The sequence below is a fragment of the Sodiomyces alcalophilus genome (genome assembly GCF_042370955.1).
Source record: "Sodiomyces alcalophilus JCM 7366 unplaced genomic scaffold ACRALscaffold_3, whole genome shotgun sequence".
NCBI classification, from domain to species: Eukaryota; Fungi; Ascomycota; class Sordariomycetes; order Glomerellales; family Plectosphaerellaceae; genus Sodiomyces; species Sodiomyces alcalophilus.
In genome coordinates this window covers 182,083-208,044 of record NW_027263534.1, presented here as the reverse complement: position 1 = coordinate 208,044, position 25,962 = coordinate 182,083, and the positions used below count along the sequence as shown (strand labels likewise).

General features: G+C 55.0%; 10 protein-coding genes across 10 annotated transcripts; 5 read left to right on the top strand and 5 right to left on the bottom strand.

The window, feature by feature from the left end:
- Nucleotides 1-68: 68 nt before the first annotated feature.
- Nucleotides 69-1,620, top strand: ACRALDRAFT_208501 (uncharacterized protein; the record flags this gene model as incomplete). The annotated part of the gene is made up of 14 exons (XM_071022459.1): nt 69-122; nt 187-225; nt 273-452; nt 500-535; nt 585-594; nt 624-648; nt 707-837; nt 861-891; nt 939-1,017; nt 1,041-1,051; nt 1,078-1,157; nt 1,242-1,402; nt 1,477-1,509; nt 1,606-1,620. The coding sequence occupies 14 exons, from the start codon at nt 69-71 to the stop codon at nt 1,618-1,620; spliced, it is 885 nt and encodes a 294-aa protein (XP_070875594.1).
- Nucleotides 1,621-4,062: 2,442 nt separating this feature from the next.
- ACRALDRAFT_1030794 (uncharacterized protein) lies at nt 4,063-5,912 on the bottom strand (the record flags this gene model as incomplete). The annotated part of the gene is made up of 4 exons (XM_071014900.1): nt 4,063-4,689; nt 4,730-5,445; nt 5,504-5,668; nt 5,759-5,912. The coding sequence occupies 4 exons, from the start codon at nt 5,910-5,912 to the stop codon at nt 4,063-4,065; spliced, it is 1,662 nt and encodes a 553-aa protein (XP_070875593.1).
- A 675-nt stretch (nt 5,913-6,587) lies between these two features.
- Nucleotides 6,588-7,587, top strand: ACRALDRAFT_1075493 (uncharacterized protein). Its single transcript, XM_071018387.1, has 2 exons — nt 6,588-6,834; nt 6,932-7,587. Exons 1-2 carry the CDS (start codon nt 6,737-6,739, stop codon nt 7,113-7,115), a joined length of 282 nt encoding a protein of 93 aa, XP_070875592.1. The 5' UTR covers nt 6,588-6,736; the 3' UTR covers nt 7,116-7,587.
- On the bottom strand, nt 7,245-8,442 carry ACRALDRAFT_208498 (uncharacterized protein; the record flags this gene model as incomplete). The annotated part of the gene is made up of 7 exons (XM_071022458.1): nt 7,245-7,447; nt 7,483-7,722; nt 7,760-7,859; nt 7,903-8,138; nt 8,161-8,226; nt 8,338-8,385; nt 8,424-8,442. The coding sequence occupies 7 exons, from the start codon at nt 8,440-8,442 to the stop codon at nt 7,245-7,247; spliced, it is 912 nt and encodes a 303-aa protein (XP_070875591.1).
- Nucleotides 8,443-9,694: 1,252 nt separating this feature from the next.
- On the top strand, nt 9,695-10,952 carry ACRALDRAFT_2101535 (uncharacterized protein; the record flags this gene model as incomplete). Its single annotated transcript, XM_071023065.1, has 3 exons — nt 9,695-9,864; nt 9,950-10,403; nt 10,464-10,952. The coding sequence occupies 3 exons, from the start codon at nt 9,695-9,697 to the stop codon at nt 10,950-10,952; spliced, it is 1,113 nt and encodes a 370-aa protein (XP_070875590.1).
- Nucleotides 10,953-12,039: 1,087 nt separating this feature from the next.
- ACRALDRAFT_1080766 (uncharacterized protein) lies at nt 12,040-13,608 on the bottom strand (the record flags this gene model as incomplete). Its single annotated transcript, XM_071019070.1, has 3 exons — nt 13,273-13,608; nt 13,083-13,216; nt 12,040-13,032 (listed from the first exon to the last, which is right to left on the bottom strand). The coding sequence occupies exons 1-3, from the start codon at nt 13,406-13,408 to the stop codon at nt 12,040-12,042; spliced, it is 1,263 nt and encodes a 420-aa protein (XP_070875589.1). The 5' UTR covers nt 13,409-13,608.
- Nucleotides 13,609-14,070: 462 nt separating this feature from the next.
- ACRALDRAFT_2103467 (uncharacterized protein) lies at nt 14,071-16,874 on the top strand (the record flags this gene model as incomplete). Its single annotated transcript, XM_071023136.1, has 2 exons — nt 14,071-14,288; nt 14,366-16,874. 2 exons carry the CDS (start codon nt 14,071-14,073, stop codon nt 16,872-16,874), a joined length of 2,727 nt encoding a protein of 908 aa, XP_070875588.1.
- Nucleotides 16,875-17,114: 240 nt separating this feature from the next.
- ACRALDRAFT_2101590 (uncharacterized protein) lies at nt 17,115-20,879 on the bottom strand (the record flags this gene model as incomplete). The annotated part of the gene is made up of 3 exons (XM_071023066.1): nt 17,115-19,731; nt 19,828-20,564; nt 20,610-20,879. Coding segments are annotated over 3 exons (3,624 nt in total), but the record flags the coding sequence as incomplete, so codon positions are not given.
- Nucleotides 20,880-21,369: 490 nt separating this feature from the next.
- Nucleotides 21,370-23,803, top strand: ACRALDRAFT_1092774 (uncharacterized protein; the record flags this gene model as incomplete). The annotated part of the gene is made up of 8 exons (XM_071019629.1): nt 21,370-21,488; nt 21,555-21,576; nt 21,638-21,658; nt 21,702-21,842; nt 21,967-22,024; nt 22,102-22,227; nt 22,263-22,335; nt 22,413-23,803. The coding sequence occupies 8 exons, from the start codon at nt 21,370-21,372 to the stop codon at nt 23,614-23,616; spliced, it is 1,764 nt and encodes a 587-aa protein (XP_070875586.1). The 3' UTR covers nt 23,617-23,803.
- Nucleotides 23,044-24,776, bottom strand: ACRALDRAFT_1092773 (uncharacterized protein; the record flags this gene model as incomplete). Its single annotated transcript, XM_071019628.1, has 6 exons — nt 23,044-23,899; nt 23,932-23,969; nt 24,013-24,316; nt 24,356-24,390; nt 24,474-24,539; nt 24,666-24,776. 6 exons carry the CDS (start codon nt 24,774-24,776, stop codon nt 23,665-23,667), a joined length of 789 nt encoding a protein of 262 aa, XP_070875585.1. The 3' UTR covers nt 23,044-23,664.
- Between the last annotated feature and the right edge of the window lie 1,186 nt (nt 24,777-25,962).

Below are 25,962 nucleotides of genomic sequence, written 5' to 3'. Positions count from 1 at the left end.
GCTTCGTGCATTACATGAAATTACAGTCCTGTAACGCTGCCAGTCTAAAGACCAGGGATTCAATTCGTATGGAGACGATAGAATATCTTGAAAACGAAAAGTTCTCCAAACCTGTGTACAACGTACGTTGTAGTTGTACGTACGTTGTGTACCGCACCCCTTGAATTCTGGCTCTTTTCGTTATAGGTTTGGGGGTCTTTATCTTGGGGGGTCTTTGGGAGGTCTGTGGGATTAAAGGAGGTTGACCCCTTATTCGTAATGCCATTCAAAAGACGTGCATCCTTTGTTGGCTACCCATGTCTCGGACCCCCAGGGGCGCTCCCTCATTTCAATTTTCGCAATGCGACGAGGGAGAAAAGGAGACAAAGATGGAAACCAAAATTCAATCACACAAGCTCCAGAAGCACAATGTGACTGACCGCTACCAATATTTCATATCTCGACCTCCCTCTGTCACCAGAGCGCCTGAATAGGGATATAGGTACTGGAAACAAGCCAGGCACGGATCATCTGGCATGTCTTCCTTGCTCCATCTGTCGAATAATTCAATAGAAGCCTGTTATGTCCGAATGGCATGCGTCCAGAACATGTTTGGTGCATTCAGAGTCACCCACTCAAGTAAGCCTGCTCTGCCAACTCTTCAGACATGTATCCAATGCAGAGCCATCTTTATTTTTTATTTTATTTTTCCTTCGAATCTGCTTAGGTACGCAGTACAGGGCATGCTCGGCATGAGGTGTCAGAAGATTCTGGTGGAATCTCATGGAATGCGGCCAGTCTCTGAATCTACTTACAGCCAACACTCTGTGCAGGCCACCCTCCTTTCCGAATCCTCGCGTGATGCTTTTGGTGGATTAAAGTCACCCACCCTCTTTTGGCCATGTACCTATTGTAAAGGAGGGAGGAGGTATCATAGGACACTCAAAAATTACCTCGAGGGCGGGAGAGGGGTTGGTTGATAATGACTGGTTTGTTTGGTTGATACTGGGTAGCTACATGCTCCGTAGTACGTACAGCGTACACACCTGTCGACGTTCTAGTCCTCTGCAGCGTGTGTTCTCCATCCAGTTGCATTAGCATGACCGTCATCGTACACCGGCAGACGCTGGGTGGTCGTCGCCGGTCGGTGCCCACCACCTACGTTGTGGACTGGAACTGTACGTTATAAACGCAGAAAAAAAAAAAGGAAAAACCCAAAGGTAAAAACGAACAGGATCCAGCGCAGTGGTGATTGGGACAAGCTAATAAATGCCGATGCTTCCGTTATGCAGCCTTGTTCTTCGCAGGCCGCGTTTACGACCACGTGACGTCCACCGTCTTTACGTTTCACCTCGCAAGACGGCGCTGCTCGAGATGCGAATCGGACATAATGATCACGTCGTCGGTCGATATAACAGCAGCAGTCCGCCTCTTTGCTTTATTATATTCCAACCTATCTACACTGACATACATGATACGTACAACGATTACATACAGTACAACGACAACGTATTCGTACAACCGTACAACGTACGACTAATCGTCCCAATATGGCTACCTGTATTCGTATCGTAGCATCACCTTTTATCGATCGTCATTGGCTCAACATGAGATTTTCCTGTCCAGGGCGGCAGGGAATGATGAAGAATGGGATGCCACTAGGGCCTAGTTGCACTATCAGCGACACCATGTGACTCGATGAGGGTCGTGGGCCCATCAGCCTCTGTTTATAACGTACAACGTACGTTGCACTGTACATGTACGTTGTAGCGTATTGACCGTCGGCAGCCTTCAGTATCGAAGACAACAATACTTCGTATGATGATATTAATTTTGCGGATACAACGTACATATCCAGCCGTCGATCCTCCGTCTTCCCGGCCGCCTTCCGGTCTCTAACGGGTTTATATTGTCGGGCTAGGCGGCTGATCTTGGACAAGGACGCGGTTAACATGGGAGATTGAGAGATTGAGTGGTCAGCAAGAAATTCTTGGCTGGAGGTGAAATTATTCAATATAATACTCCATACGGCACCGTGGAATTGTCTGTCTTGGCCCGGCCGAGTCGCGGACATTGAGAATTTCCAGCTCCTTTTTCGTTTTTGACACGCATCTGTCTCTACGTTTGTTGTACATAAGCAAGGAGGAATATTTACAACGCAGGTACACAATATTTGATGCTGAATCTGTAATACTGCGTCTCCGTACACAAAATAATTCTGGCTAGACCCGAAGACACTCCGCTCGATGGAGTCCAACAGTTCCTCTAACGACCTAACGACGACCGGCTTTCAATATATCACCTTTATTAGCGCCCGACCATGGCCAAATAAAGATACGGGGCGAGAGGCTAGAGGCAATCAGTCGCGATCCACCTGCCCTGGGCAACGGCCCATGTCCAGACGGGGCCAAGGGTATCTATCACCCTTTTCGGCCCCTTATTAAGGAGGGCACGAAACGGCGTCGTCTGGCACCCATATTTGGCACCCCTCCAAACCGTGCACCTCGACGACTCATGGGTTTCTGCGCCTTCGCCTTTTGTTTACTATTTATGATGAGGACATGATACGTCGTGCGTTGCAATCTTGACACTGCCGTTGTGGAGCGCTTGAGGCTTGATAAAATCTCCGCCGTGGGCTAGAAACACCGCCGTAGGATGCGAAGGACCCGCACAGAAATTGCGTCGTAGCAGAAAAGAACAACGTGTATATGCACAGTATGGGACTGTATGGGGCCACCAATCTGCTGATGGCGAGCCATGAACCCCCCCTTCGGTGAGACCCACCCCGACACTCAATTTCAACAGCTGATCGTCCGAGCAGTAGCCCACCGCCCTTCAGACTCTGTACACACAAATAGCTTACAACGTATGTACTTGCTTGTGCGATATCAGAGAAAACGGGAATGTTTATGAGTCCGAGTCATCACGGGGTTTTTCTCTCCTTGGATCCCCTCTTTCCCTCTGGACGTCGGACCCCTGTCGCATGTTTTGATATTTTACCGGGATGTACAACGTACCCATCCAAAGGTCCAAGACATGAACACGGTCCGGGTAGTGGAGACGCGTATCGGGACACGATGACTTTTGTGATCAAGGGGTGATCGGCAAATAGAGCAAATAAGCGTTTCCTATCTTTCATGCCGCGAGACCAACGCGTACAAATTACCTATCCAGTGTGTATTAGCGAGGGTGTAGCAGCAGAATATGTAACGTACAACGTATATATACATCGGCTCCCACCGGCATACTGCGTACAGACACCGTGACTGCACGTTGCGGTACGTACAGTAGGTACATAGATACTAGGTATATCTGCGCATACGCCATGCGTGGCATCACCACAAAATCCAAGGCAACCGACCAACCAAGCCCTGTGTTCGCACCAGTGGTCCCAAATGACTATTCTGCCGAGCCGACCTGCATATAAGCTAATGCGACTGCAGTTGATTCACTCGCCCTCTGCAGGCCCCTCACGCACGACGCAAATGCAAACGCACCACGAGTTCCACGCCCTTTCGGTGAACCTCAACTTGAAGGGCCCTTGCGTCAGAGTCCAGGCCGTGTCTGACGGCGAAATCAACCTTTTCGATTCCAAGTCGTAAACTTCATTCGTCGTCTCTTCACGTCGTGTTTCCTCTGCGTTCCTTCCAGATTTTGTTTCGACCGACTCTCCCCCCTCGTCTCACAGGCGGCGGACGATCTTTCACATGACGACTTATCGAACCCGTATCGTGAACGTCCATCATACTGTACTGCACTGCAGCTCAGTACCAATGAGGTTGAGCTTGGCCAGAGAATTTCCATTTCTCTTCCCATTTTAATCGGGGGTTTTCGTTTCGTCTTCGAAATAAATAAGTTCACAGATTGGCGATAGAGACGGGAACGGTTTGTGTGCCAGCCTGGGGAGAGAAGAGAAGACAAGGGACATGTTCAGGGAGTGCCTATTCGCCTTCATGTTATGACTGCTTGAAGTACGATTGACTTGACTCTGGCCTGGGCTTTGTCTTTTTGCTCAAGGCTGCACGGAAAAATCGTTATTACATGTCGTACATCTATATCTATCATACAACAAACAATACCATCTTACACTGGCTTCTCGCCGTCCTGATCATCTCCATTCTGCTTATCCTGCGTCGCCGTTCCGTACTCGGCGCCGTGGCCCGGCCCTTCAGACGTCAACCCCACCACATTCCGCAGCGTCCCAAACGTCAAACAGTCACTGATCCTGTTCGCCCCGGAGAAGAGCATCACCAGCCTCTCCACACCACATCCCCAGCCTCCTGTGGGTGGTAGACCGGCCTCCATGGCTTTAATGTAGCTCTTGTCCAGCGGCGCCGCGTCCATATCCCCGTCATCCCGACCGCCTTGGACCGCCATGCCGCCCTCGCCCTCGCCGTCACCCTCGACACCAGCAAGCGAGGAAGAAGACGGCTTCCGGGCGCTCATGGCCCGGTACTCGGCCAGTTTCCGGGCCTGGGCGGTCGGGTCGTTTTCCTCCTCGTACATGTTCGCCAGCTCGCGGCCGTCGACGAAGAGCTCCGCCCGCGCCGATACCAGCTGGCCCGTCCGGGGACAGAGGAAGCTCTTGGCCAGCGGGGACATGCAGGCCGGGTGGTGGGTGATGAGGGCCGGGCGCTCAAACGACTGCGGCTCGAGGTACACGGCCGCCAGGCGGTCGAGGAGCTTGGCCAGCGTCGAGGGGACGCTCTCCTCGTCGCCGGGGAGGGGGGATCCCGCCCAGTTTCAGCACCGCCAGGACCTCGGGCAGGGCGTCGCGCCCGGACAGGTTGGGGAGCCGGAAACCGAGGGCTTCTTCCAGCGCCGGGATGAATTCGATCCGGGGGAAAGGGGCGGCGAACTTGGCCACGTCGATGGGTTGGAGCGACGTCAGCTTGTCGCGGATGAGCTCGTCGCATCGGTTGGCGAGCCCCTGCATGAGGGCCTCGGTGATGCCGATGAGGTCCTCGAGGTTGGCGTAGGCGCTGTAGAATTCGCACATGGTGAATTCCGGGTTGTGCGTGGCGTCGATGCCCTCGTTGCGGAACGAAGGACCCATCTCAAACACCTTGTTCAGCCCGCCCACGACGAGGCGCTTGAGCCAGAGCTCGGGCGCCACGCGGAGGGAGAGCTCCTTGTTGGGGAATTCGGTGGCCCGCGTGACAAAGGGGCGCGCGACGGCGCCGCCGGCGTTGTGGGCGAGGATGGGCGTTTGCACTTCGAGGAAGTCGTCGCGCAGGAAATGGTCCCGGATGAACTGCATGATGTGCGACTTGAGCCGCAGAGTATCGGCCACCTCCCGGTTGACCAGCATGTCGAGGTGGCGTTTCTGGGATTTGGTCTCTGGATCCGTCAGCGATTCGGGGATGGGTTCCATGGCGGGCGCAAGTAGCTCGGGGAGGACGCGGGCTTCGAGCACAAGTTCGCCGGTGCTGCTGCGAGTCGGTTTGCCGGTGATGGCTACATAGACTTTGCTTAGCTTTGAGTTCTTTCTTTTTCGAACATTCACGACAAGTTCATTGCGTACATATGTGATCACCTCGCTCGATCAAGCGACCAAACAGCTTGAAGGCCTCCTTCGTCATGGGCTGGACCATCTTGAGGTTGATCATGCCCTGAATGGTCTCCACCTCGTTGACGATGGTGAGGAAGATGAGTTTATTGCCATGCTTGCGTATGGATTGTATACGGCCTTTTGGGATCACCCGCGAATCAGTACTAGAGCCCTTGAAGGTCGCCTACAAGAGAAAGAGAGCAGGAGAGACAAGGCAGTTTGGCGTACCGTAGAGTGTCACGAGTTTGGAGGTATCGGGGGCTTTTTGGGGTTGCCAACGCTTCTTGAATTGAGGAATAGACATGCGCCCTTCCGTCGACTTGAGTCGCGGATGGGACTCGCTATAGAGTTCCTTGGTATTGGCATCTTCTAACACGCGCATGCGCATCTTCTTGAACTCGGTATCATCATTCCGCCATTCCTTCTGCTGGGCCGCCTCGTTCCCTCCATGTACGGCATCCCCATTTGATCTGGCATCTTGGAGTTTGTTACTCGTCGAGAAGGCGCATTGTTGCAGGCGTAAAGCCTGTCTAGGCACTTGGGCCCTGGTCGCTCGTATTGACGGCCGCCATATCCTCAGATATCGAACTGGGGTCATTGCGACTATGCCATTGTTAGCGTGAAAGATTCAAGACTGAAATTCCGAGGCAAATTGGAGTGAAAGGGAGCGAGTCCAGTTTGGTTCAGAAGAAAAGGCAGAGTATGCATCATGCACAGCAAGCTGTGTAAGCCGCAGCGGTTCTAAGGCATGCGGATCATCATGACAGACTCGGGGGAGAAGAGAAAGTCAACATCAATGCGACGGGGATGTTCATGTACTCACCATCTCGTGCTGCGAACAATGTCCCGACAGAGAGCGCCAGGTCAGAGTCCGAGGAGTTGCGTCAATTGCTCGATAATCCGCAAGTAGGTCTGAAATTTCGAGGGCAGCCTTTAGGTGGGTGCGGTACGTACCCAAATGTGGTACTCGGCAAAACTCCGTATCAGCACAGAAGCCCAGCGATAAGCGGAACCATTGGGACAGGAGTGTATCGGGAAGAAATCTTTAGCTGCGTATGACAAACGATATTATAGCTCGTCCAGACGCGAACAACACCATCACAGCTACTTAATACACCTATCTAGCCAACCCCTCGGCCCCTAATATCTTCAAGAGACACTCAATCTTTACGACTTAAATTTAACGCCGCACCCCCGCCATTCATCATGTCGTTCCTCGGATTCGGGCGCCCGAAGCTGTCTTCGGAAGAAAAGGTCACTATGGCCGAGCAGGAGCTGCGCATGCTCGCTTCCATGCACAACCGGTATAGCAAACCCGTCAATTCCCATACCTTTCGTTCCGCACTTTCCTGCGAACGATTCTGCTTGTGGTCGCCAGAAAGCTGACCCATAACCCCTCAGGATGACCAAAATGTGCCAGACCAAGTGTATCCCCGATTACCGCGAAGGCGAACTCAACAAGGGCGAGTCGGTCTGCCTCGACCGCTGCTCGGCCAAGTACTTCGAAGCCCACCAAAAAGTCAGCGACATTATGCAGGCCGAGAGTCAGAAGAGAGGCCCTGCTCCGGGAGGCGCCATGTTTTAGGGGGCAGGCTCGCACCAACTTTTTCGTAAAGTTTCTGCTTCCAGGTCGGGTCGATCGCGTGCCCCGGCTTGATTCCTCGACGGACCGATAGACGGGCGTGTACTATGTTTTCGGCTTTTCTTCTTTCTTTTACCATGCTCCAAGGAGCGGGGAGACGCGGTAGCGATTTGGCATGGTATATGTAGCATATCTGCCCGGGTTGGATGGGATGGGCTGAATTGAAGCACCTCGACAGGGGCCTCTGTGTATTAACACCGTATGACAATAGACCTGGGTTGGTCTCTGGTCAAGGGACGAGCCTAATGTTTTACTCCCTGTGGCGGCCATCTCGCCTGAAAGCAACATGGTTTGGATACGTCCGTGTCACGAATCATGGGACTAGACACGCGACTTGGCTCGATACACTGTCTGAACAGGAAACCCTCGACGTGATTCCACCGCGCAGCCTTTGCGGACCGTCGGAAACAGTCGGAATGAAATACAAACTCGCCCGCCTTACGTATTCCATGGTTCAAAGTCGACGCCTCGTCGAATGGTTCACAGAGATGTAGGCTGGGAAGTTGGAGGGATGCAGGCAATGCAAGGGTAATACTGGCTGCCGCGTCTACTGTTGTGCCATACACAAGAGTCAAAGAATTGTAAACTTGTTCGGCCGTATGCAAGGTCCCATTCCAGCAGCCCAAAATCGTAGCCTGCAGACCAGCTGGGAGACGCCAGGAAAAACTGCTTCCCCAGATAGTTTCTCTACATCCTCCTCTGACAGGTCAGCGTAGGGCTCCTCGCCGACCATGATAAAGTACATGACTGAGCCGAGGGCGAAGATGTCGTCCGACTTGTTTCCTGGGCGGTGCCAGCTCCAGTTTGGCGGCTCATATCTCGGCCCGGGCCCGACGGTGGGACTTGACCTGGCAACCGAACTGCCAGCAAAGTCGGCAATGTGGAGATCCAGGGTCGCGTTTAGTATAAAGTTGCGCGGCGCGACATGGCAGTGAATGACATCTACCGCAAGGAGCGCACTCGCCGCTGCAGCTACCAAGGGTCCAACGCCGTCGCATCTCGGCGGGAATCTCAGCTGTCTCCTTCACGCGCTCAATGATTAGCATTGGGTAGGCTCAAAGTGAGAGAAGTCCCGATAGCATCAGGCTCATTCTTGAATATTTTATCAAGGCGAATCCATGGTGTAGAGGTAGCATTTTGTCAAAAGAGGCGGCAGGCAGTGTACGAATAAGCTTCAATTGGAGAGAACGACGCGTTGGTGGCGTCTTGATACCTATTACAGATGTCGCACAGAGCGTTTATTTTCACAACCGGCCGGCAGGACAACCATCCGTAACGGGTTTCGGGCGTCGAAAAGGATTTCAAGAGGATAACAGAGGGATCTGATCAATAAACGATCGAAGCAAAAGCCTCTGACAGAGTTGGAACTATTAGATCGATCGCGGTAGGTCATTACTGTAGAATTCCCAAAAATAGCATGTCTGTACTTCGTATCGTCTGATAAATTGTGAATCGTAATTCGTCACGTCCGTTACTAGATGAGACGTCAATATTTTGAGGTGGCCGTTGGCGTTGAGGTTGTCTCTGATTTGTTGCCAGGTGCGACAACCGTGTGAATTGATTTGGAGTCACTGTATACACTGGGCCTCCAAACACAGTGTGGCTTAGCCTTGGTATTGCGTAAAAGAGTACGAGATGATAGTATGCCAAGCGGTTTGCACCGTCACATTGATCAATTCATTACACGGACCATGGACACTGTGTGGTACCGAATATTGGACTGAAATCCACAACATATGAAGACCCGTCCCCACTTCCCCTGGACTGGTGCAACAACCCCCAAACCTCGTCGTCCGTTTCAGCCTTTTGGACAATTCACGACACCTTTCTTCCTAGAGAACAGCAAAAACAGCAACCTCTGTCACCGTCGCTATTTGGTACCGATTAACGCCACGATAACAGCGCCGCCATTTGACGTCGATGGGGCTGACATTATCGTATCTGACCGTCTTCTCTTTGAACAACTACCGCGCGTGCTTCACTCGTTAGCATTGCGTGATCCTATTCAGGCCATTTGATTTCGCCTCCAGCGTTCTAATCAATCGTTTTCCATCTGAGCCATCGTCATTCGCCCCTCTTCAGCTACCTGACAAACCATAGCCCATCGCGACTCCTCTGCCCCGGAGTCGCAAGACATCGCCGCCCTGGCTTCGAGGATCGAGTCCCGTCGCTCCCTGCTGGGGAGCGACCCGAGTTACGCGGGCTATCAACAGCAAATTGACTCGCCTCAATTCGATCAGCCTCAGTTTGAACAGCCTTTTCAACAACCTGTATATCAGCCAGCGTTCCCGCAAGCTCCCTACCCACACGCTTCGTCGCCGTATCAACAGCAGCCCTCCCCCCAACCACCATACCCGCCGCAACCGCAATACCCCGCGCAGCCGGAATACTCACTACAACCGACGCCGCAGCCGCCATACCCACTGCAACCGCCGTCCGCCCTCTCCCTGCCCCAGCAACCGACATCGCCTCCGCCCGAAAATGTCCTGGCCCTGCCGACTCGCTACGAACAGCAGCCGGGCATGCCCAACCAGGGTTATGCCTATCGAGAAGGCCTCACCCCTTCGACCGTGAATGGTTCCAGCCCCAAGAGCAGCAAATCGGGCTGGTTTTCCTTCATGTCGTCCAAATGGCCCAGGTTCTTTTTCCTCATCACTCTTCTCCAGGCTCTCATCTGTATGGCTTTTGAGGCGTATGTATCCCCGTTCCCCTTTCAGCTCTTACTCGGCTTGCGTCGTGGTTCTCCCGTCGCCCAAGCGCTAACATGGGTCATCTAGCTACGTGTTTGGCATTTTCCAGACCTCACTTGCCGACGAACAAAAGCCCGAGACCGAGTCGCAACGGCGGACCATTCCCACCTTCCTCACTCTGTTCATCTTCGCCTTCCTGTACGAATTGATCGTCGTATGGGACGCGCTACGGATGAAGAACACCATTCAGATCATTGGCGTGTGCATTGCCAATCTCGCCATCATGATCTACGCCGCCATCCAGATTGAGCAGATTCAGATCGCCGTGGAAGAGATGGAGGCGGCCGGCGCGCTGGTGCGCGGTCGCAAGGATATGTGGAATGACATGAGGCCTTTTCTCATTGCGATTCCTTGTATTTTTTCTGCCGGCACCATTGCCATGAGCTTCGTCGCCTGGAAGCTGTACCAAGTCTTCGCCTGGGACATTCTCAAGACCATTGGGGCCGATTACCGGATGAAGCAGCGGTTCCTTCACTATCAGGTAAGCCGTCAATCTTTCTATCTTACTCTCCAAGATATATGCAGACTAACAGGGCACTAGGTCTACATCGCCCTTCTAAAGTTCGACTTTTTCTTTTTCCTCGGGTTCACGGTTCAATTCCTCGTCATCGTGGGCGACATCGAGGTCGTCGAGTACGCCCTCACTGCCGCCGCCATCCCTATTACCGTGGCCATTCTCGTCTGCGCAGCCTACTTCACCCGGCGCGAAAACAAGCTGGGCGTCGTCGCCACCATTATCCTTTACCTTGGTGGCCTGAGCTACTTCATCTTCAAGCTCGTCCGCATCTACCAGCCGGGATACAGCCAGCACTACATGGCCGTGCGCCGGTCTCTGACGGCTTTCACCGTCGTCACCATCCTCCTGATCATCCTCACCATCGTCAACGCCATCATCTGCATGCGCAACTTTGGCAACGGCCTCAAGCAGCACCTCCTCAAGCCAAAGGGTCCCGACAAGAGCGCCGACCTCAACTCGGTCAGCCTTCAGGACGTGAAGCCCCAGATGGCCAGCCGGATGACTATTGACTAAGTTGGGCGGAGATATGGTGTATATGAAGGACGGGAGAAACCAGTCATAATAAATAAACATAAAAAGAGGAGGAAAACTTCATTTCAGCATGGGAAGCAAGGATCTTTGGATTTAACCATCTAACCTCCGGGACAAAAAAGACAGAAAAAAAGAGACGATTTACGAACCTTGGCCAGAGCACTGCCCCCGACATGACGGTCAACTGCAGAGTCCCACCGGGGCCAGGTAGGAGGCGCTGGACTGGATTGAATTGGATTTGTGAGATTCCCCTGTCATCATCAGACACTTCCGTTTACTTTGTTTCCCGTCTTCCCTCTTCTCTTCACGCAATCAATCTCCTATCACTGGGCGTTGGGAAGGGAGGCATTTTTTTTTTCTTTTTCTCATTTCACTCCTTTCCAAGAGCCGGCGGATGGTAAAGGATCCGTATCTAGCTTGTCCATGTATGTATCGGCTTCTTCTGAAGGATTATAGCCGTGGGTATTTGTGTGTTCTATGTAACATTTCAGGTGGTTGTAGCCTCGTCGATAGATGCAGAACATGATAGCGGGTGCATTTTCGCTGCCATTTTTCAGCTCGGATCACATACATTGACGTCGACATGCCATCAACATGAAGTCAAGTATGTCAGTGACCTCTTGGACACCACCGAAAGAAATTCATGCATTCGTTTAGTTAAAACTATACTGATGGAAGGCAAGCAGGTAGCATTCTCTCCAGAGACGCCATCTCCCCAAACACCACCCATCCCAAATTATCACGCCGTAACCCACACTGTTCATACCAGCATACCAGTCAAACCTGGTGTCTAAGAGAAGAGCAAGCGGAAGCAAAGGGAGAGGAAAAGAAATTAGAAAAGGGCGTAGTGTCCGTCGAGTTTGCCCCATTGTTCGCCCTGTCATTGCCTCATTGTCCCGCATGTACCCATACAACGCCTCGCGACCCTAAGATTACAGCACGCAAAACATCATGTCGAAACATAGGGCGCCGAGATTGGCCAACGGTGACCCATATTATGGGAGAACGTAGACCGAATAACTTCTCATCCCCTTCTCCACCGCACAAGCTCACCCGGGTCTTCACCTTCCTATAGCCTTATCACGCGGGCGTCGAGGGCGTGGCCCTCGGAAGGGCAATAGGGGCACTTGTACCGGGTCCCCCGCTTGAGATGCTGGAGCGACTCCATGCAGATAACATGGCCGCAGAGCAGCATGACGGGCGGGTTCAGCTCGGTGGTCTGCTCCTTGGAGACGGGGCAGACGAAGATGGGGTGGTAGATCATGGAGCGCGGCAGCGGGGTCTCAAAGGCGAGCTCGTTCTCCGAGGTCCACTCGGTGCGCTTCGCCTTGGTGTAGGAGGTGTACTTGAGCAGGCGCGGCAGGGCGATGGCGCCGGCGGTGACGGCGAGGTAGAGCGGCGACTCGGCGGAGAGGCCGAGGAGCGAGCAAAACTCCCTCGTGAAGGAGGCGGCGACGTCCTCGAACAGCAGGGTCGGGGCGATGAGGGAGTCGTAGGGCGAGGCGGGGAGGTTGGAGGCGTAGAGGAGGGAGGCGCAGAGGCGCTGGATGTCCGGGCGGTGGGTCGCCTGGAACGGGGGGAAGTGGTCCCGCGCGTAGCGGAGGGCGCCTGCGCGGCCGTTGCGCTCGTCGTCGGGCAGGCCGTTCACCTGCGGGCCCTTGTACAGCCAGATGAACTGCAGCTTGGTGAGCTCAAACTCGAGGTTGGAGCCGCGGGCCTCGAGCTCGGTCCGGTTCGCCCGGGCCCATTCGATGGCCGGTTCGAGGTTCTTGTCCTTGAGCTTGTCCAGGATGCTGTACATGTTGGCGAACTTTTCTTGGAGTTCTTGCGACTGGAGGGAATCGATGTCGGGGCCCGGGCTGACGGGCGGGTTTTGGGAGGTGGTCGTCGTCGGCGGCGGCTGGTCGTGTGACTCGCGCAAAAAGGTCGACGCGGCGCTGAATTGGCCCTCGCGTAGTAGGTGCATAGCGACGGCACGGCTGATTAGGTTGGGGTGTGAAGCCATGGCGTCGTAGTCGGTTGGGAGCTCGTGCTGTGGGAAGTTCTGCCAGGTTGGAGTTAACTTTTGCTTTGGTAGTCAGGCCGGGATGAATGTTGAAGAGAGAGAGATACCTTGTCGAGGGCCTTGCCGTAGGTCCTCTGGGCCTTGGATACTTCTTTCAGGTCACCATTGATAGCTTCGAAGCCGGCCATCATGGGATTCTGCAGCTTGGTCATGGTTAAGCTGACACTATGAGGCTCGGGAGCTGCCGTGGGTGAGCACGCGACCAAGGAAGGATACAATGGAAAGAACGTTGCGTACCATTTGCGATTTGCTCTCGGGCTTGGATCAGTAAGTCCAGTACCTTGTCCACGTCCCGTACTGCCGTGTGAAGAGATGCCTTGCGGAAGCGGGCCAGCTCCGCCTGCAAGGCCGTCATGGGATTGGAATCACCCATGATGGGTAGGATCGGGGCTCGAATTGGTTCGAATGAGGTTTCGGGAATCGAGTGGCGGGGAAGCTGTATAAGGGTTATATCATGATAACAGTGAGTTATTTGCCTTTATTTCTCTTTCCAGAGTCGAAACGTCGACAAAGTCTCAGTAATCTGTTGATCGTTTCGTTTGTATGATGTCCTGCATCAGAGCTTCAAGGCTGGTGCTGGTGCGTTGGGGATGCTCAGCTCAGCATCTCAGCGGGGCGAGACGATGAGAAAAGAGGCTAGCCGCACGGTTAGATGAACTAACTTCGCTTTTATGGTAAAGCTTCCCCCGTGTATTCAGTAAAGAGGTGTGTAGGTGGGCGTCTTATGATACAATCAGGTTTCAATCAATGCATCGAGGCGCTAGGGATGGAGATAAGATAAGCTCGCTCTGATTACCTAGGGGCTGGATTACGTCACATAATGTCACACCTTCGACTCTCGACCTCCTCCAATCAACATCACGGCCTGACCGCTCAATCACCATCGCCGTCTCTCGAGTCATCTCGCCTCTTGTCTCGACACTGGATTCAAACCACAAACGAAACTCCGGCTTAGCTGCCTTTACCGCTTCAATGGGATATTGCTAGCCCCTGTCGCCATGGTAGAGGCCGCAACCAGCGAGCCCGTCTCCCATCATGTCCTTTCGATTCTTCCCAGCTCCTGATCCCTGGACACATCGCGAAGAGGAATGGTCTCTCGCACGAACTACTTCGCATCATAGAACTGCGTCTCGAGTCGAATCGGACATACCTCACCCGGCGTCCAACCTACTGGGCGGAGAAGACTCCGAGGTTGCCCAAACGCGAGTCCCGCCTCAAAAGAGATGGGTTTTTGCAGACCCCATTGCCCTCAAGTGAGTCTCTGACCGTCGCAGCTAGTTGCTACAGGATCCAGATGCTACAGGGAAACTAACAACTCATTTCCTCCCAGGTACCTGGAAGGAGATCCATCCGTCACGGTTGTCGAGCGGCGTGGTGTCCTGCGAGGATACGAGCTGTACCTAGTCGAACAGTGGGCCTGCTCTCGACAGTCGCCCACGCTTGTCATAGTGACCTACACCGGCGATGAGAGACACTCTGTTATTGTGGGCGTTGTGTCCATCCCCGCGGACGAGAAAGCTTGGTCACCCAGGCTGCGCTTGTATGCCAAAGCCATCCACCAATACCATGCGAGACCCAAGTCAACCGAGCTGGGGGAGCTCATGGTGACCAACCTCAGCAGCTTTCCCTCGGCACTCACCGTGATCCCCGTGCCGGATGGCGACATACGGAAACATCGCCAGACCTTCATCGTCAACGAGAACCTGAAACGCCTAGGCTGCTCCGGCCGGTCGGGCATGACCCTCACGAACCCCACGCCGGCCACGCAAGCCAAGTTCTACCAGCTTTACAAGGTCAGCGATCGGCCTCCATTTTACGAATCGGTCCTCGAGCTCGTGAGGTCGTGCCAGGTGGCCTTGTTCCTGTTCGGCAAGCTCGAACCGGAGTACAGTGACGGTCTTCTCTGCGACAAGACCGAGACGGCCATTGGGAATTGGTGGACGGAGCTCGGCGCGGAATACTACAACGTCGAGCCTACCGATGGTATTCTCGGCCCCACCACCGTAGCCGCCTTGCTCGGCATGCTCATGGGCGCAAGGAACCGCCTCCACTACCTCGGAGCGCCGGTTGCCAAGGACGTGTTCGATATCCTTGCCACGAAGCGAGGCATTTCCTGGTTTCAGAAGACGCACAAACTAGAGAAGACGAGGCGGCTCGATCGCCAGACCGTCCTCAAGCTCCACTGTGCCACGGCCAAGCCGGCAGCCGGCGAGGGCTGGGGGGTCCAGAAGGCGGTCAAATCCACCGTCGCCGAGATTGGCGGAAAAAAGGGCGAGCTGGTCATCGGCATGGTCGGCGGTCGGGACAAGGGTGGCATTGCCGACATTGAGACGCTCGACATTGTCAAGTTTGTCGACCTCGTTTCCGGCGAGCGGGCGAAATGGCTATGGTACGGCAAACCCAAGAAGGCCGCCCCCGACGGTAGCGAGAAGACGTCGGAGATGAGCGCCATCCTCTTCGGGAAAGACGATACCGCCGCCGCCCTTCCCGGTAAACGCACGCAGTCCTCGCCGGCCGAGGAGGAGACGCGACGGACCAGGGAGGAAACGCCCCCCGCGTCGGCCACCCAGGGACCCGTCTCAGCTACCTCCATGCCCGAAAGCGGGCCGGACGCCCTCAGGAAGACGGTGTTCAAGACGGTGGCCGGTAGGGTGAACGACGCTCGGTCCGGCCTGGGCCGTATCAAAGATACAATCGGAGCGGGCCGGCGAGGCCATTTGACCCGCCCCAGCAGGGACGAACATGCCGAGAGCGGCTACACGAGCCCCAGCATATCCGCGCTTGCTAGCTCGGCCGCCGCCATCGGGTCACCCACGGCCGTCAATCGGGTTTTCGCATGGAATGCCAAGCCGGAAGAGTACCTCAACATGCTGCGAAGGGAGGGCGAGCAGCCGCATTTTCCGCCCTCGAGGTCATCGCAGGATTTTGACAGGACTGCAGGTACCGAGTTGGGCAATCAACCATCCGTAGTACCAGACTCCTCGGTCACCGGGAGCGAACCTACCCATCACAGGAATGGAGCCATCAAAGAGGAGGACGACAAAGGCCGAGACGTAGGCGCATCCGTCGCGGGGTCGGCCTTGGACGGCGATCTCGTGGGCCCGTTGGAAGCCGAGAGGTCCGAAAACACCGGTGCCGTTTACTTGCAGCGGCGGCACAGCATCGGCCTGTGGAAGCCAAATGTCATCATCAACGAAGCTCGATGGCCCCGTCGCCTCTCCTTTGGCGACGCCGAGGAGGCCGTCTTGCGCTGGGAATGTATAGCCGGTGTAGTCGAACCCGAAACCACCACGCCTCCCGACCCGGTCGCGGCCCTCCACCAGCAAGCCGCCGCCGCCGAGCTGGCTCGCTCGCTGTACAAATCGGTCCGCACGGTCCGCGACGACGTCTCGCCCTGGGTGGCGTCCAAGGTATCCTCCGTCGAGGCGCTCGACGCGCACTACGCCCGCGAGCAGGACGACCTGCAGAACCTCTACTACCAGCTGTCCGAGGCGTACCGGCGCGCGCGGCAGGGCTCCGCCGAGCTGGTGGCCGCCGAGCGCGCGCGCGCCGTCGAGGCCATCCGCGAGGTCGAGGTGCTGACGGCCCGGCTCGAGTACGAGGTGACGGCGCTGGCGGCCAAGGTCGGCGACCTCGAGGACGGCGTGCGCTTGTTCGAGCGGCAGGTCGAGGACGTCGAGGGCCGCGCCGATGAGCTCAAGGTTGCGCTGGAGACGGAGAGCTGGCTGCATTGGGCTGTGCGGACGGTGACGGGCGTGGGGACTGGGCCGAACATCACGAGCGCGCAGGGGGGAGAGGATGCGGACCGCCCGCTACCTCGCACGGAACGTCGGGGGTGAGAGTTCTTTTGCATAGCGCGGATTTGGGAGTTGGTTGTCTTGTCGTTCTTATGGCGATGTTTTCGGGATACCCGCGTTGAATCGATTGCCACACCTTGCATCCTTTTGCCTGGATGGACACTGCATGGACACTGCATATCTACAGCCAACATAATAAGCCTGCCTTGAAACAAGAGTTGGAATACTGCTGGTCGCCAACTAAGGCACTTACACCACGTCTTTTTCTATTCTCTCTATTCCTCATTTAGTCTCATCAACTTTTTTAACGACGCATCCGTTTCTAGTCAGATTCAAACGCCACATCTCCATCCCTACGCCCACGACAATAAGCCGTCTGATCCCCTCCCCCTTCAGATCCTCCAAGACTTCCAAGTCTCCCGGATCCGCGACACCGCTAGTCTCGTCCGCCAGCAGCGCAACGCTAAGGTCCGGGTCCCGTCCCTGTGGTAGTGCAGCAGTTTCCCGTCTTTCCCCTGATTCGGACGACAGGGATACGCGCCACACCTTGACGCGCTGGTCGTTGCTCGCCGTCGCAAAGACTGTCGTTTCCCCGTCGGCTTCCACAGGGACCATGATCGAGAGACCGTTCACCGATGCCGCATGGGCGTCTTTCATGCCGGCCCTCAAGTCCACTGCGTACCTCGCTGAGTGCGTGTCGTCCCGCGACAAGACGGTGAAGCCGAGCGCGTTGTCATCTCCGCCCGTGAGGACGAGGAGCCTTTCCTTCTTAGATGACATTAGTCCCGGTGATGGCGGGGGGAATACAATATCGAGGGCTTTGATGCTGCCTTGGTGCGCGCGCGTAACGACTGCGGGGACATACTCGGCGACTCCTCCTTGCTCGGATTCCGAGGCCCCAACAGCGGCAGCGGATGTCCACACGGTAATGTGTCCATCCGTGGCGGCCGTGAGTATCTCCAACTCCCGCCCCTCGCCGAGAACACGGAGATGACGGACCTGCGTCAGACATGCACCGGTATAGTGCCCCGTGGCCAAGAGCCGGAACCCGGACGCAGTGGCATAGAGGTACGTCTTGCACGTCGAGTTGGAGAAGACCATGGTGATGATGAAGCGGAGCATTCCAGCCGCATTCTTCTCCGCCACGAAATCCAATTCCAGCGGGGAGACGGCGAGATCCAAGATGCGCAAATCTCCATCGGGACTCTTGTCCGCAAACTCGGCCTCCCGCATCACGGTAGGACCGGGAACGGACAGCTCGGCACCGCCTCGAAGCCGCCCGACGCGCCATATGATCAGTTCTTCGTTCCCCGAACAGGTGATGAGGGCGTCGTCTTCTTGTGGGCCGGTGCGGAGCCATTTGATCGCCTGAATACCTGCAGTATGGACCTTCACTGTCGCCACGCAGCCAAGACCTCCTCCGCTGTCGCCGTATACCCCTGTTTCCGTCCCATCCTCGTCGCCGTTTACATATCCCTGCGGCACCGCGCCGTCATCGCGCCTCCAGATACGCATCGACGTGTCCTCGGACCCCGTGGCGACGTATCGGCCGGCCGCCGTGACGCAGCGCACCTCTCTCCCGTGCGTTCCCTGTTTGATGGTCTTGTACGCCGCGCTCTTTTGGGCGTACATGTGAAGCGAAGCCGCTTTGAGATAGACAAAGCGCAACCGCGGCGCGACTCCCGGGTCGAGGGGCCGGTAGGTGAAGAGGCGACGACTGCCGCCGCAGTCGAGGGCGACGGCCTCGTGGCGCTGGGTCTCGTTCCAGAGGACAAAGAACCGGCTGCGAAATCCAAAGAGGAGGAGATCCCTGGCGCCCTTCTCGTTTGGTGCTGTGAACCAGGCGCCTTCGACGACGTCGACGGCGGGCGAAGAGGTTTCGTGTCGTAATCGCACATGTACTCCTCCGTCGTTGAAAGTTGGATTGATTTCGTAGATGCGATAGTTCCCGTCTCGCGAGGTGGTTAGGAAGTGGTGTCGTCCCCCGGGGCCGTCCTGCCCCGGCACCGGGACGATGGAGGTGATGGCGTCGTCTGACCGGCGTTCCGCCTGCGTGACAAGAGCATAACCGTCTTTGCTTCTTCTGAAGAGGGTCAAGTGGCCATGTCGGGAGCCTGTTACTAGCAAGTCGCCAAAGAGGCGCGCTGCGGTGATGACATAACCCGGTTCCTGGCCGGGGACGGGGAGGTCGGAAACGACGGCGACGGCGACGAGATCGATGGTCAGTACTCGAATAACGTCCGGTCCGCCTATCATCCTGACGAGGATGTCGGTGGTCGTGGTCGGCTCGCTGGTCCTTCCCTTGCCGTCTGTCTGATCGAAATGGTAATCGGGGGAGTTTAGGCAAAAGATGTCTGTGACTTGACCAGGGGACGAGGCGATTTCTTGGAGATACCTGTCACGGTATACGAAGAGTTTCCTAGACGCAGTCCCTAGAACGGCGAATCCAGGGGCCGGGCTTCTGATTGCCGTGCAGCGTGCAAGCTCGAGGGGGTTGACGTCGGAAAGGGGGATATCGGCCCAGGTTGGCACCGCCTCGAAGGATGCAAGTAGGACGCGACCGGTGTTACTGACGACGAGCATCTCGTCGGCGGAGATGAAGCCGAACTGTTTAAAGACCTCCCTCCCCTTCGGTAGCGCAGCTTCGTACTCTCCCTGACCAGCAGATGCAGGCGATAAGCGGTCGATGATCTCCCGGACGGTGATGGATCGCAGCTCCTTTGGCAATGACGGGCTCGAGGACGCATTGTTGAGGTTGTCTGTTTGCATAGAACTGCCGGTTATCAGGTTCACCTTGCCGTCAGCGCCTCCGGTAGCAACCAAGGCGTCGCGTTCGTCCATCTGGGCAACGGCGGCAGACCAGATATGCTTTCCGTCGTGATGCGCGAAACTTGACTGACTTTCCAACGTGGCGAGAGGTTGTTTGGTCTGAGAATCGTCCTGCTCATCACCTGGGGAAGAGGTTGTGGAGGACTCTATCCTCCTCGCTAGCCACGAGTCGAGATGCAGGTCCAGATGCCAGCTGATTGCCGTGGCATCCTCGCCGAAGGAGTAGACGGGCATGGTCATGTTCCGTCCATGAGGAGATGTAGAAAAGGAGGCCCGAGCAGCAAACTTGACTTTCCATATCCTCGCAATGTGGCCCAGGCCCATGGTCGAGGCAATGGGGCCCCCCGACACGGAAGCGAGGTCACCCAGGTCGGTAGCATCGCCGCCGAATCCCGTATCCCAAGCTTCATGAAAGGTGTCCAGCATCAGGGTCGGCCTTGGTTTCTTGTCTGGCTGTTCCGATACGTCCCACACCCTGACGGTCCGGTCATCGCTGCAGCTGGCGAGCAGTCTCATCTTTTGGTCGCAACCGGGGATCTCCAGCTCGGGTGAGATATCCACGCCGTAGATGGAGCCTTCGTGGCCTCGAAAGACGAAGAGCACTTCACAGGATAGGGGCTGGGGGTCGGGGGAAGAGGGAAAAGTAGAGGAAAAGTGGCCCGTCCAAACCAGGATCTCGCCGAACACGGTGCCTGCGGCTACAAGGACATTGTCATGGTTGGCGGACCATGCTAACTTGGCGGAGAACAGGATGGGTCGCGCTGGTGATACCACCCGGCCAAAGGTGAGGGAGCGGTCTGTGGGTGAATAGGTGAGTTCCACCACTTCGTTATGAGCCGTGGCGAGGAGGCAGCGACCGCCAGCGTCGGGGATGACGAGGCCGTCGTGAACCCAGTCGGCAGCCTGGGCGGCGACAATACGAGGATTCGGTGCCAACGGCGGGTTAACCTCGGCACTCCATCCCGATCCAGGACCAGGTCCGTCATCAAGGCTGGCATCAAGCAGGCTCGCGGGGAAGACGGCTACGGAGCGGTCTCCCCAGACCAAGAAAAGGTGCTCTTCCCCTGTCTCGGTCTCGGCGGCGCACGAACGGCCAGAAGTAATGCCGTGGATGGGCTGGGCATCAAATACGCGGAGTCTGGCGCAGAGCTGGCCGGAAAGGGCATCGTAGACGATGAGGTCGGTGTGCTCCCCTACGAGGAGGAGGCGGCGGCGAGCGGGGGAGGGGTTGGTGAAGAAGGCGACTGCGGTGATGGGGGCATTGAGGAAGTTTCTCTGCAGGCGCTGACGTGGGAAGCTAGGGGAGGAAGCGTCAGCTTGTCGGGTTAAGGGGCAGAGCAAAGTCAGGGGTCAAGTGTTGATGAAGCGGAGAGACAAACTCACGACATATTCATATCAAGGGTCGCAAGGGTAGGGTATAAGTTGAGCTGTGTTTTTGAATGATGGCTAGCTTGCCCGCCTCAACCCTGGGCCCTTGATATGAAATGATCAGTTAGTCTCCTGTGTTGTCCTACCATAGGACTGAGTTGTGAGACGTTGGTGGTTGAGTCGCAAGTCGGGCAAGAATTTCGAACGGGTGCATGTATACAGTGTAATATGTTTCAGTGATAACACTGTGGAGTGGGTTCTTGTCTCCACTTCTTTGTCATCCACAGGACCCGAAAAAGAAATGAAATAAAAAATAACAATAAAAATAAGAAGATGGTCAATGCGTAAGCCTGAAAGCTTGGCTCATAGCTACCTAGTCAAAGAGGGTATAGCGTCTTTCGAGACGACAGACGACAGATTACTTTATACATTATACGCTTTTGTCTTGCTTGATACCAAGTTGCATTGATGCTTAGGAAGGAAAAAGGTCTAATGTGGAATAACGGCTTTATGTGCTGCCGTTAGACTTGGACAGTCGACAGCTTCAGTATCAAGTCCCATGGTTAACTACCGGCATCTTGGACGACTTGAATAACCGTCTTCTCTAGAGTCTGAGGCTCCGGGATGCCGTCTAAGATATAAAGGGTAATATTGCGGTGAAGAGTGTTATAGAGACTACTTTCAACTGTTAGCGTCGTCGTCCTTATAATGACTCGACTTGGTTGGCATTATCAAAAACTCACCATTACAGCCAATAAGTCTACTTTATATCAAGCCTTCCAGGCCTTCGGCCCTGGTAGCTCAAGTTCTCAAGTGGTTATATATCTTCCTAAAGGATAGTCGTATATATCCCCTGTATATAACATTAATAAGCTCTCGCAGGTGGTCAAAGTTAGGGAAGGAAGAAAATGTACCGTAAAATCTCAGGGTCAGCAAGTTATTCGAATGGCTTACAGTTACTGGGGAGCAGAAGATACCGGCAGGAGCAAAACCACGTCAATACCGATATACACACATGGACGAATAACTAACGGAAGGGGCTGATTATACTTGACCTCGTGTGGGCAGAAAGGGCAACTAGGCTTCCACAACTTCCACCTCCAGCAAGCCACATCAACTATGTTCTTTACGAACACCTCTCTATCCTTATTCTCTCCTTATACTCTGGCCTTCCTCTTTTCCCTTTCTATTCCGCTTTGTCCTCCATCACCCTCTGATTCCTGAACGGTCGAGCGCGCGTGCCATCTCTACCATCGCTCATCATCGCGCACTTATCGCTATTCTCTTTATTTCCTATTTACAAACTGTCGTTATACAATCCTTTATCCATTTCATCACTGACTGACTGACGGTCATGTCGTCCGTGTGTGAATCATTCTCTAGCGGCGACTTCCCCGTCGACACACCGACATCAGCTTCAGTCGTCACACCATCCGTCCCCCGTTGGGTCGACGAAGAACTTGCCTTCCTCTCCGAAGCCGAGATCCTCAGGCGAGCACTTGCCCCCGGGTCGGTCATATACACGCATTCGTCGTATCCCAGCCGAGTCGAGTATGTCATAGCTCAGTCAGGGCTGCAGGAGATTATGGAAATTGGCGAGGGAACACAAGGAACCGTCTTTGAAATGACCGGCGACAACATGGTCGTCAAGAAGGAGAAGCCAGGAAACGAGCAGCTGTGGAGCAATCTTTACCAAGAATTCACCGTGCACATCAACGTCGCTACCGCCTTTCTTCGCTACCGAGACCTTAACCAATACAGCGTCATGATCCCCCAGCCCGCCTACTACATCCCCAAGCACTGCGACCGCTTCTGGGACGGCTTGGAGGACAAGTTTCCCGAGGGCCACCGGAGCCGGTCCAACGCCATGGTCATGGAGAGGGTCCTGCCCCTCCCCAAGCGCATCAGGACCGCCCTGGCCGCCCATTTCCACCCGCCCATGGCGAACGGCAACCCCGTCGACCCCGCCACTGTTAAGCGCATCGTCGAAGACGTCCCCAACAAGAACTGCCTCGTTCGGCCGTACCTCGGACGACACGCGGCTCGGCGCAGGACGGAGCTCCGTTCCCTGCGAAACTTTTCCCTCACCCTCCCAGACATGGAGGCGCTGGGCATGGACGTCAATGACCTGGCCGAGCGCCTGGGGAAGACATTCGCCATCATGCACTGGGGCGCCGACGCGGACGGCAACGACGTCGAGTTTGTCCTCGGAACCTGCCTCCTCCCGCCCGCCTCCTCCGATGACGGCCCCACTCCGTCTTCGGCCCCGGCCTCGGCCTTGGAACAAGCCGTCCAGGCCAGGGAAGTCAACCTCGTCATGCTCGACTTTGGTCGGTGTAACTCCATCTCGTTGCAAAACCAGCCGGCGACCGTGGTGTACCAGCTCTACATGGCGGCCATGGGCAGCCGCACCACTGGGCTGTACATCCCGCACCCGCGCCACTCGCCCCGTTTGTTTAGCGTTTTTCGGCGCGCCTACATCGAAACTGGGCAGACCATCTTGGGGGAACGGCGGCTGCAGTATAAATTCGACGCCGAGGTTTTTATGTATCGCTATGAGGATTATGCCGTGGTTTGCTTGGAGTAGATGGGGCTGGGGGAGGGGGAGGAGACGACTCGAGCCGATTAAACCTAGCTATCGACGTTTCCGACTTGCTTGAGTTCCGTACTCCGTGCACGTCAACACGATATTGATTGGAGTATTTTTAGCAGAACGACTTTGCTGAGTTGTCGAGATGGAGTGTTGCTGGCATTTGGGGGTGTCCGGGTGTTTATTATTGCCGCCGTGCGAGTCACGTTGCACAGAAATAAAAAAAGGGGGAGCGCGTTGGGCGGCAGGCGTGGGGGGAAAAAAAAAAAAAAGGAACTGACTGACGGGATGGTCCATGGATACACATGGCACAAGCGTGTTTTTAGATCTGCCGACATGATGGTGGCAACCTGCAGGGCTGACCGGCTTCATTGGCAGTTAATTAGACGCTACCGGAGGATGTGAAGCGAGCTGCGAAACATACTGTACATCTCCTGCATGGCTGCGGCGCAGGATAGAGCAGAAGAGCTGAAAGTTTCGCAGATCCCAAGACTGCGTCCTCGGGAATGCAGAATGAGTCAAGTTATTTACAAGTCTCAAATAGCGGTTTTGCCCGTTGTAAAAGTATGTGAGTCGTGTGACATGTTTTTGTAATGCTCTCCTAGTGGCCAAGATCCTGGAGGTGCATGAGACGGAGGTCTGAGATCCGGAAGTCGGAGCTCGGAGGTCGGAGCTCACCGCCGCCGCATCGCCGAAACTGTCGGAGACCAATAACGACCTAGTAATCTAGACTCACAGATGCCTTGAAATGTTCCAGCCGAGTATTACTAACTACCACATGCGATTTGAGACAAGGCGAAGCAACGTTACCAGCTATTTTCTATACCTTTCTCGAGTCTAGTCTCGTTACTTACCGAGTAGTTTGAAACGATAACTGCCATTACTGTTAGCTTCGGTGAAGGTAGGATACAGTAGTGTTGCTTTCAAGATTTGGGATTAATCGAAAAAGTTAAGAACAGCAAGAACTCAGGGTTGGTATATGGTAGGTAGCATGAATCTAGCGTCCTCCCTTTCTTCGCCTTTAATAACATAGCGGTACTTGGCACTTGACTTGATTCACACCGATTCATGTTCTCCCTCAAACGTTGTAAACGTCGACCTTTCATGCTTCTGAACCATCCCGGCCACTGAACGATGTCAAGCGTGCCCAGGGCCATCACCCTGTGCCTAGATTAAAGCAGCCATAACGCAAAGCCCGCAACCAACACAGAGTTAAGACAAAACTTTGTCGGGAACCATTAGATAGGTAACACTATTCGTACCTAGGTATCGGTGTTAGGTGATCATCGTATATTCGTATAATCTGCTCCTAAAATAGCAATGGAGCCGGTAGAACCGGTGGAGCCTCTAGTGTACCACGTCGTTGCGCTTGGCACACAAGTACAGCAAGTACCTAGCGGCAGACGTGCGCGCCAGAGTTAGGTACCTGACGTATCACGACCAACACACACCTGCCAAAGCATCCAGGTCTGGTACCTTTGGAGTACCGTATATATGATACATGAACATACACGCGAATGTCTCTTAGTAGGTAATTGTAGTAGGGTACGAGATAGACAATCGCTGTACGTCCGACAACCACAGTCTACCTACGCTGTACATCCTACGCTACATCTTACGTACCAGGTACGTTGTACCTGCCTACCTAGGTACATTGTACGTGCTCCGGTACGGTCGGTACATGGCTCACATGCATCTCCATCTGGACCCCATCTCCTTGGTCTGTGCTCCCTGGACCCCACTCTCTCTGCTCCCTCCTGCTTCCTCCTCCTGCTTCCTGCTTCCTGTCTTCTTCCTTGCTCGAACCCTTCTCTCACATCCCACATCTTGCAGTGATTCACATTCTACCAACATTCACCGACAATTCAATCTCGTCGAGTCGCCCATCAACTATCGTCCATTTCCGACTCGATCACCTTTACATACCGTCTCCCAATGCCATCACCATAGCAAACAATTACTCGGCCCCGCCCATATGCAGCTGCAGCTGCAGCGCTCCCTTTTCTTCGCTCCGCCGATTCGCCCAGACAATACGTCGTCTGCTCCCATCATCTTCTGGCCAGCTCAGCCCATGTATCACGTTACCTCCGCTCGACCTTATCGTTCCTCGCCCTTTACCCTCTTGCCATCTTGATCGCCGGTCCGAATCGTCGTCTACCTCGATCCGATGCCCACGTTCGTGACGGAAACGGCACTCAAGATACATCTTAACTGCACCTGACTGCACCTGCTACATACACATACTGGCTACTACTGTTTTAGAGAGAATATCGTTCACCAACATTGTCCTCTTTAAAGCTCGAACCAACCTGAACCCGACTGGACCCGAGTCCATTCCACCGG